This window comes from Sprattus sprattus (genome assembly GCF_963457725.1).
Source record: "Sprattus sprattus genome assembly, chromosome: 3".
Taxonomy (NCBI): Eukaryota; Metazoa; Chordata; class Actinopteri; order Clupeiformes; family Clupeidae; genus Sprattus; species Sprattus sprattus.
The window spans coordinates 55060055-55069323 of record NC_137922.1 but is presented as its reverse complement, the minus strand read 5'-3'; the positions used below and the strand labels follow the sequence as shown (position 1 = coordinate 55069323).

General features: G+C 43.7%; 1 protein-coding gene across 1 annotated transcript; it reads right to left on the bottom strand.

Annotated features, from left to right (window-relative positions):
• Positions 1-6142: 6142 nt before the first annotated feature.
• Positions 6143-9269, bottom strand: LOC308362860 (NACHT, LRR and PYD domains-containing protein 1 homolog; the record flags this gene model as incomplete). The annotated part of the gene is made up of 3 exons (XM_080835588.1): positions 6143-7334; positions 8377-8478; positions 9247-9269. The coding sequence occupies 3 exons, from the start codon at positions 9267-9269 to the stop codon at positions 6143-6145; spliced, it is 1317 nt and encodes a 438-aa protein (XP_080691714.1).

Genomic DNA, 9269 nt, shown 5'->3' with positions numbered 1-9269 from the left:
CAGAGTTTTTGAAAACATTACACCAACTCTGCCTGGTCGAAGTTCTTTACCCACCTGATGGTGTTTGTGTCGGTGTGGAGATGCCCGCAGATGTCTCACTGCTCTGCAGGCAGGCTAGGAGTCTCAACAACTGCTTCTTTTCACCGCACGTCGAGTGAACGGAGAGGAGACATGTTGAGAGACGCACAAATTAAGTTCCGCGTTGTTGTGCGAGGAAAAGGCTATATTTTGCAACAGCTGCAGAACAACTTCCACTTTCCTGCTGAGCGCACTGAGGCAGTGGAGGGTTCACCTCAGGCAGTTCGCCCCCTGCTGGTGAAATGGTGGACATTATTATTCTGGCTGAAATGTGTTCTACAAACTACCTCTCAAAAGTAGTCACTTCTTCTGGAAAAGTGGGACATGTTTCAAACAACAATTCAGTTTGTTTCCCCTCATTGAAGTGAAGATGACTCTGCTATCGTGCTGATCCCAATCAGACATTACTTATTTTTCAGTGCTTTAATACTCAAATGTGAAAACATGCTAAAACAAGTGGTATGTTCTGTACCTTTAGTGACTAGTGGATACGGAACTCTGCAGTGAAAAATACAAATTTCCTGAGTCTTGCTAGTGTCAAGTGAGGAACAGGGACTGATGTGATTATAAGCACGTACCGCTGCCTATGATAACAAGAGCAAATATTCAAGACAAACATACTAGTTTTAGTTTGAAAGATGAGATATTCATTATCTAATTTACCAAAGTAATAGGGTAATACAAATAAAGTTGGTGAGGTTGTGTCGCTCTGTCAGTGGGGCAGTGGCTGGCTGTGAACCCTGAATCTGTAGACACAGGAGTACTCAGGGTTACCCCAGTTACTGAGAACCCTCAACTGCACCGCACCATACACACATCCTTCACAGAGTCCTGAGAGAGAAAGAGAGGGAGAGACACAGACAGACAGAGAAAGAGGGTGAGAGAGAGAGGCGAAGTGAGGGGCAGGTCAGAGACAGATGGAGAAAACAAAAAAAGGTAGATTAGAGTAAGAGTGTAAAGATTTTTGTTGGTGAAGGAGAGGGAGAAGGAGAGAGAGGGAAGGTAAAGGGTAAAGAGTTTTGTTGGTGAGAGGGTTCTTTTAAGGCTTGAAGATGGAACCAAGTTTAAAGGCTTCTGATGATGTCCCACTGATAGCTCAAAGGTCTCGATGGGCTCGCCATCAGAGTTATATGTGAATCTACCCGGGACCTCCCCTTCCTCCTGCTCACCAAAGCCACTCAGGAGGAGGTGGATGCAAACACACACAGTCACGCACACACACACACACAGCATTAATCACTTTTCAGAAAGTCATATGCTTTTTATCACGTTGTTTAAGGGCATCCATCCATGTCTTAAACCTATCTGTTGCTGTAGTGTGTTGGTAAAGGGGCATCAGAGACGGTCGATGCGTCCGGTGGGGGAGAGGCTCTTGGGGATGTGCTCCAAGGTGACGTGTGTGATGCACGCAGGGAGGGACAGGGCGATGGTGAGGAAACCCTGACTGCCCTTAAACGCCCAGCACCTCCCAGGGTGCATCTCAGGCTGGCACACACACACACACACACATGCCAGAGTCAGTTAACTGTGTGCATGTATGTCTGTCACTTAAACAACATTCAAACAGCATATTTAAACTACTATTATACTACTACTCGGTAGGTCCGCCCTATAGATAGATAGATAGATAGATAGATGGATACTTTATTGATCCGGAGGGAAATTAAGGTCATCCAGTAGCTTACATTTAACACACAAACATACATACATGAATCACATTAAACACAATACAATAAATACAATACACACAATACACATAGGGAGAACATGTACACAGGGAGTGGGGTGTTTACAGGTACAGGATAGGTCTGGCAAAACAGTGTGCATTACTTGAGACAGTGTTAAAACTAGTGGAAAGTAGTGCAAGAGTGTTCATGTGCATGTGTGGATAGTGCAAAGAGTCCTGTGCTTGTGTGTTAGTGCAAAGAGATATAAATAGTAAAAAACAAAGTAAAGACTGTCCAAGGGGCTAGCTGTTACGCCCATCTACACCCCTACTGGCTTTGCAGTGACAGTGCAATGGTCTTTAGGCGGTGAATGGGCGTAACTTGATTGATTGTCCACACCTGACGACCTGTGGATAAAAGACATGCTGTTTGCCTTCAGAGCGCGCTGGCATTCTTACCATGCATTGGAAGCTGGTGAACACCATGCGGTTGGTGCGGCTGTTTTGCAGTCTCTATTTTATCCACTACTTTTAAGTTATAAAGAAATAAAACCTTATTTTCGTACAACTCTGTGGTCTGGCTCTTCATTTGCTGCGGCTCAAGAGCCGGGTCGTAACAGTAGCTGATAAAAAAGGATGGGCAGTGGGATGGAATAAAGTGAGATGAGAAGGGGAGGGCAGACTGAGGTAGACTCATGCAGAGAAGTCCATCTTCCTCCCCCTCCCCTTCTGCGTGGCGTTGAACAGCTGTATGGCCCTGGGGACAAAGGACTTCCTCAGCCTGTCCGATGAGCATGACAGTGACAGGAGTCTGCCACTGAAGATGCTCCTCTGTCTATTGAAAGTACTGTACAGACAGTGGGTGGTGGTAAATGTCCAAGATGGTCAGCAGCCTACTCAGGGTCCTCCTCTCAGCCACTGTTGTTAGGCAGTCCAGTTCGGTACCAACAAAAGCTCCTGCCTTTCTCACCAGTCTGTCAAGTCGCCCTGCATCCCTCTTCTTTATGCTGCCTCCCCAGCACAAAAGAGGACGCTGGCCACAACAGACTGGTAAAACATGCGCAGGAGTAACTTGTAACTTGGAAGCCGTAGGCCTACTGTCAGTATTTACTTTAAGAATTTCTTCTCTTTGACAGTGCAGAAAGTGGACACAAAAATACTGTGGATGTTGTAAATCTGTGATTCTATTTTTTATTAACTTATACTTTGCTAACTGTGGTGTTGTGTAGGTCTGTAGGCTAAATTTGCATTAAATCAAGCAGATTTGTCTATAAAAAACACTGAGCAGAGAGCAGGTTTATCTTGGTTTCCTCATTGTCTTTTCTAAGATTACATTGTGCTGTTGACTTACAGAATACGCTTTAGTGAAAGCTATCTAATGAGGATGCAAGGTCAGGCACGAAGTGAGGGGAGTGAAGGGTTAAAGTAGAGAGGTGACATTTGTGTGATTGTGAATGAGACGGAGGTGCGTGAGTTGAAGTTGAAGGGGCTGTGGCAGGAGCAGAGTTAAGCGCTGGCGTGACATATATATGCACACATCAAACCACAACCACACGGCGCTCTTCCCATTTTCCTTCAGGGCAACAAACTGAACTAGTTCACATTTCCGCCCAGCAGGCCCGAGCTATATTGCAAAGGGGATTGGGCAAAAAGTGTAAAATTATGCAAGGTATGTGTTTGTAAAAACTGTTGACAGTGAGAGAGTGTTTAACTACGAGTAAGAAAAGTGGGGGCTGACCGTTTTTTTTTTTTATTTTCAATGGTTCATACATTCTTCTGTGTCGCAAATGATGTGTCATTCACAAATAAAATATCTTGGTGAAATGCTGCATTTGGGCCCAATAAGGACATTCCAATCAATACAGTGGCACATAAAAAGGGCTTTACATATTTAGTATTGAGTTCAGTTTATTGTCTATCACATAGCTCTGACAAAGTAGTACATTCTGATATTTGTAGAATACTAAGTTCATCTCCTCAGTAAATAAGTAGGTGACCTCGTTTTCAAGGAAAGTTATTTTTGTATTCAACACTGTAAACATTTGGGACTGTACGCTTTCTGCAGTAAACCCATTCAAAATGTCAAACATCTTTAAAAAGGTGCATTACACTAAGCAACCCTAGAATGCTGCTGGACACCTCAATAGGCCTGCATTTAGTTATAATGATAATAATACAAACCTTTTTATTTTTATTTATTGAATACTTTTCAAACTGCATTCTATAAAGTGGTTCACAGAGGCAGTGAAATGAAACAGATATTCATTAGTCATTAAATCCTCAGGTTTTAAAAGCAAACTGTGGTACACAAACAAAGTTTATGTTTCCCAACATATGGCCTATCATGAAATCTGGGCATCTAAAGAAAGAGAGAGATAGTGAGTGTGTGTGTGTGTGTCTGTGCGTATGAGAGAGAGATAGAGAGAATGTTTACGTTCTTAATGTAATAAAAGCTTATAATGTAAAACAAAACAATGTTCCAATAACATAACATGTGTGCGTTTTTACATAAATGTTATTGTTGCGTATTGGTATTGCCAGTAGGGCAGCATGGTGGCTCATTGGTTAGCACTGTCGCCTCACAGCAAGAAGGCCCTGGGGGCGTGGGTTCGAATCCTGGTTGTTTCTGGGGTTTGTATCCCGTTCCTTCCAGGTCCTTTCTGTGCGGAGTTTGCATGTTATCCCCATGACTGTGTGGGTTCACTGACTGCGTGGGTTTACTCTGGGTACTCCGGTTTCCCCCACCATCATAAAGACATGCATCACACTACACTGTATGAATGTTAGAATGAATGTTGGTGGTGGTCGGAGGGGCCCGTGGCGCAGACTGCCAAGCCCAAAGTATGTGTGAGTGCGTGAGCGTGTGAGAGAGTGAGTATGTGAGCGAGAGAATAAGTAAGGGCTTGGTTGCCATGCTTTCTGTCACTGGTATGACTGTGCGCTTTGAGTCATTGAAAAAGCGCGTTATAAATAAAAGGTATTATTATTATTAGTACAGCTCCCATGATCCTTCAGGTCATGGGGGAACTATAAAGGGGTTACGGCTGTGCTCCCCACGTTCACTCTCTTCACTCTTCTCTCTTGATGGACTCTGCCTTCACTCCACTCTGCGCTCTCCACGTTCACTCTCTTCACTCTTCTCTCTTGATGGACTCTGGACTCTGCCTTCACTCCACTCTGCACTCCTGATGAGCCTGGGCTGCAATTAGTTAATAAATTCCAGTTTACGTGAATGGCATCTCCAACGCCTCTTACTTGTTTTAATGCGTGCCCCCACACAACAGTTATCACAGACAATCATTCTGATGTCATGTCGTCGCTTTGAAGATGCTGTGTTCTTTACAATTTCTTTCAGTGAAAAATATAATCTTTAATATCATCTTTAAGCTGTGCAAGGGAACGGCTTTAGGATAGCGGGTTGCAGCGCACATCATGCTCAACACAAATTGATGGCCAGACTTAAACTTGGGCAGGGAACCCATGCCATCAACTGTTATGCATTTAAAGGGATGTGGATTAATGTAATACTAATTAACATAAACAGTGAACACAACACTATAACAAAATAAATGTATAATGGGCACAACAATATAATGAAAGTCCATTTTAATGAAAACACATCATCACAGGAATTACAACAACCTTAATCATCCTAATTTATTATTAGAAAATACAAATATGTATACATTTCAGGATTTAAAATATATTTTATGAAAAATGGAAATCTTAAGAATCATAAAAATCTAAATATATACCTATTATATACATCTCTCTCAAAATAATGTGCACAACAATATAATGACATGTCCATTTCAATGAAAAAACATCCATCAATAATCACAATAATTACAACAACTTTATCATCCTCATTTATTATAAGAAAATATGAATATGTATACATTTCAGGATTTAACATGTATATTTTATGAACAATGCTAATCTGAAGAAAAATTATAATCAAAATATATACCTATTATATACATCTCTCTTGGAGTATGAGTTTCAACCACTGACACTTTCATGTTTCAAGTAGGCCTACTCTAATGTAGAGGAAAGATAGTTAATATTTTGTCTCCACTTTCATATTTCAAGTATTGTTACATTTATATTAAATCCAAAAAACACTAACTTCCCTAATATCTTCCGCTATATCATAAACACCAAATGTAGCAATCAAATGTATCAATAAAAGCATTATAAGAAACAGAAAACACAATTAAACATTTTGAACACCTCTCCAATTTCATGTTATAGCACTTTGGAAGTGCCAGCTGTAGCTCCATACTCCTATACACTGACCATCTGAGTACAAGTAAAGCCAAAGGTACAAAGTTATGAATCATTAGCTGAAAGATGTTTGAACATAATCCCCATCCAGGAGTCCCATGGCCAGGAGGATCATCTGCCCAACTCTTTCAGCAGGTCAGGGCATTCCCTCTGGAGGATTCTGAGGAACTCCCTCTTCCCTCCAGCCCCATGAGAAACCAGGGCGTCAAACACGCGTCTCATCTTCTCCTGTTCAGTCGGTGCCGCTCTGATGTTGGCGTACACTTCTTCGTTGATAAGTTTTTGCGAAAGCATCTGATCTGCTATCTGTATCACGTTCTGAACCTTCTGAATGAGTACTGCCCGATGATTGGAGAGGAATTCTGCATCATCTAATGTGCTCTCATCACCCTGTTGGGGTTTGTTCCACAAGCATTCGGTTCTCGAGATCTCTGCATCCCAAACTGTCTGTTGGTCTAGAGAGCTGAGCAGCACCAGTTTAAAGTCACCAGCCTCACTTCTGCGAACCTTGAAGAAGTTCGGAGCAAATTCGCTGACTCTGAGCTCTAGCTCTGCTGGATACAGTCTGATGGATTCTGGAGTAGTGTGTAAACCATAGAACTCATTCATCTGAAAAGGTCTCACAGGCTGGGGCTGAAGGAGTCTGAAGCCTTGGGAGCCTTCCTCTTGGTCTGTCAATAACTTTTTGAGACGGGCATCCTCTGGCAGGAGGTAGATGCGGAAGGTGAGGGGGGAGATGCTGCACCGATAGACCTGAACATCAGCATGGATCTCAATCTGCTTCTCCCTCTCCTCCTTCCCAGGGAGCAAGAATGACATCAAAGAGTAGAAAAGTCCAAGAAGAGAAAAGGAGGGGTTCACCAGCCTGCCATGGAAGCGACTCAGCTCACACTTCTCCAAACACACTCCACTGTCCTGCTTATGAAGAACCATCACAGCATCCTTCAGGAAGGACTGACTACCTCCCAAACAGAGGAAATGTGGCAGGTGGATCTCCTGCAGCTCTCCTGAGATGAGCTTGATGTCCATCGAAGGGCCAGCTGGTCTGTACTGCATGTGAAGCAGCTCTCCAGCCAAGAGATGCCAGTCTGTGAAGCGGTACTGCAGGGTGACTTGACCAGCACACGACCAGCGCAGACCAGACTCTGAGCACTCATACCTCCCTGCAGGAGAGCTCAGGCTGTAGGTTGAAACCCTCTTCTCTGTGGAGACGTCAGGCTTCACCAGGACCCAGTGGCTGGAGTCAGGAACATCAGTACAGGCTTCACAGCTCTTCTGTAGATCTTCACTGTGGTAGCTCTCCCTTTAACACACACACACAAACACACAAACACACACACACACACACACACACACACACACACACACACACACACACACACACACACATCAGCTTGAACACAGATAAACCAGCATAACCACAAAGACACACACTAATGAGAAGGTTCTCCCTCTGAACAGGTCAAGTGTTCTCTTCAGGAGGAAAGCTGATGTTTCATCAGTCTGGGGAAAGGTAAGACTACGTTCAACCGACTCTCCCTCCATTTTATCCCCAATACACACACCTGACCCATAATTCTTAACACACACAAACACTCAGACAGAAGAGAATAATGGCTATTATCCCTTAATTTCATCCCAAACACACACACACACACACACACACACTAAGTCAGATGAGAGATGTAAGAGCCAAAATGCTGGTCTGTATGTACGTTGTAATGTCTTGTATGTAACATTGGGTGGCGCATGTCCATGACTTGCGTCAGGTATATAGGTAGCACATACAATGTTGGTGGTAGGTGTTTGACCCGGAAGGGCAAAGGGTTTTTGACCGCTTGTGCGCGGCACTCTGTATTGCAATGTGGGAACTGCGATGGAATAATGCTTTTACTGGAATAAATGGACCTCCTTTTGATTACAACGGCAACATTTATGCATAGGCGTTTGTTTACCACAGGGCAAATCAAGTGAGTTTAGCACGCATAACATCCAGCGCGTCGGACAGGCCTTCCCCGGGCTCAGGCACCTCAGTAGTTCAGTATTAGACTGAACTCCTTTAACAAGAGTAATGGTATGTTGTCACTGCTCTGGTGGGGATTGGTCCAGGAGCAATCGGCTCTCAAGATCTCTGCTTCCCAAACTGTCTGTTTGTTTGCAGACAGTTTACACACACACACGCACACGCACACGCACACGCACACACACACACACACACACACAGAGATGAGGATAACTCTCCCTCCATGTCATCCCAAACCTCCTGACTGATAACCTCATCCTCTTTCTTGGTTCCTCCTGAAGACTGTGTGTGTGTGTGTGTGTGTGTTGTTCATCAGACTCACTTGGGAGTGTCCACAGAGAGCAGCTGTGCTCCTGGATCCTGCTGGTCTTGGTCATCTGAGGCTGCTGCATGACTCTCCTTTGTGAAGATACCTTGATCCACTCTAGAAGACAAACGATTATTAAGGTGTTAACAGGTATGCTAGTTCCTCCAGTGGGGATTCTTCAGTTCATATTGAACACCCACATCACAGAGAGAGAGAGAGAGAGAGAGAGAGAGAGAGAGAGAGACAAAACAACCACTACATGATTATCCACTTTAGAAGACAAACGATTATGAATGTGTTAACACGTATGCTAGTTTCTCCAGATTGCAGCAGTGGCAGTGCGTCAATACAGGTCGCTAGGGCGCCGCCCTTCTTAAATGTTGAGTTGAGAAAAACATTAGATATCAAATAATTAAAATACGAAATGTACTGTGTTATCACGTTAAATGTGTTTGGGAGACCCCGTAAGCCCCTGTCAACAACCACTTCAATGTGACCAAATATAATATATTGCCATTCGTTATCACTGAGAGAAGCCCCTCCTCCGTGGTGGGCGCCGGCCAAGTTGAAGTCAATGGGAGCCCTAAAACTGAGCAGAAACATTTGAGCAAGGACAGCTTCTCATTGGCGGATCACAGATGATTTTTTTTTTTTAATTCAGTCTCTTTTGGAAGACTGAGAATAGCGGAGCAGCTCGACGAAGGGTACCGAATTGGCATTCGAAAACACAATGAGGAAGTAAGGAAAAACAGCGAAATCTCTCAAGAATGATAGACTGTGTTAAGTTCTGTGGTGCATTTGAGTTGGCCCTGCGTGGTCATGATGAGAGCGAGAACTCTGATAACCCAGGGATATTCCGTGGCTTGGTGGACGTCGTTGCCTCACTTGACAGTGAACTGAAAGAGCAT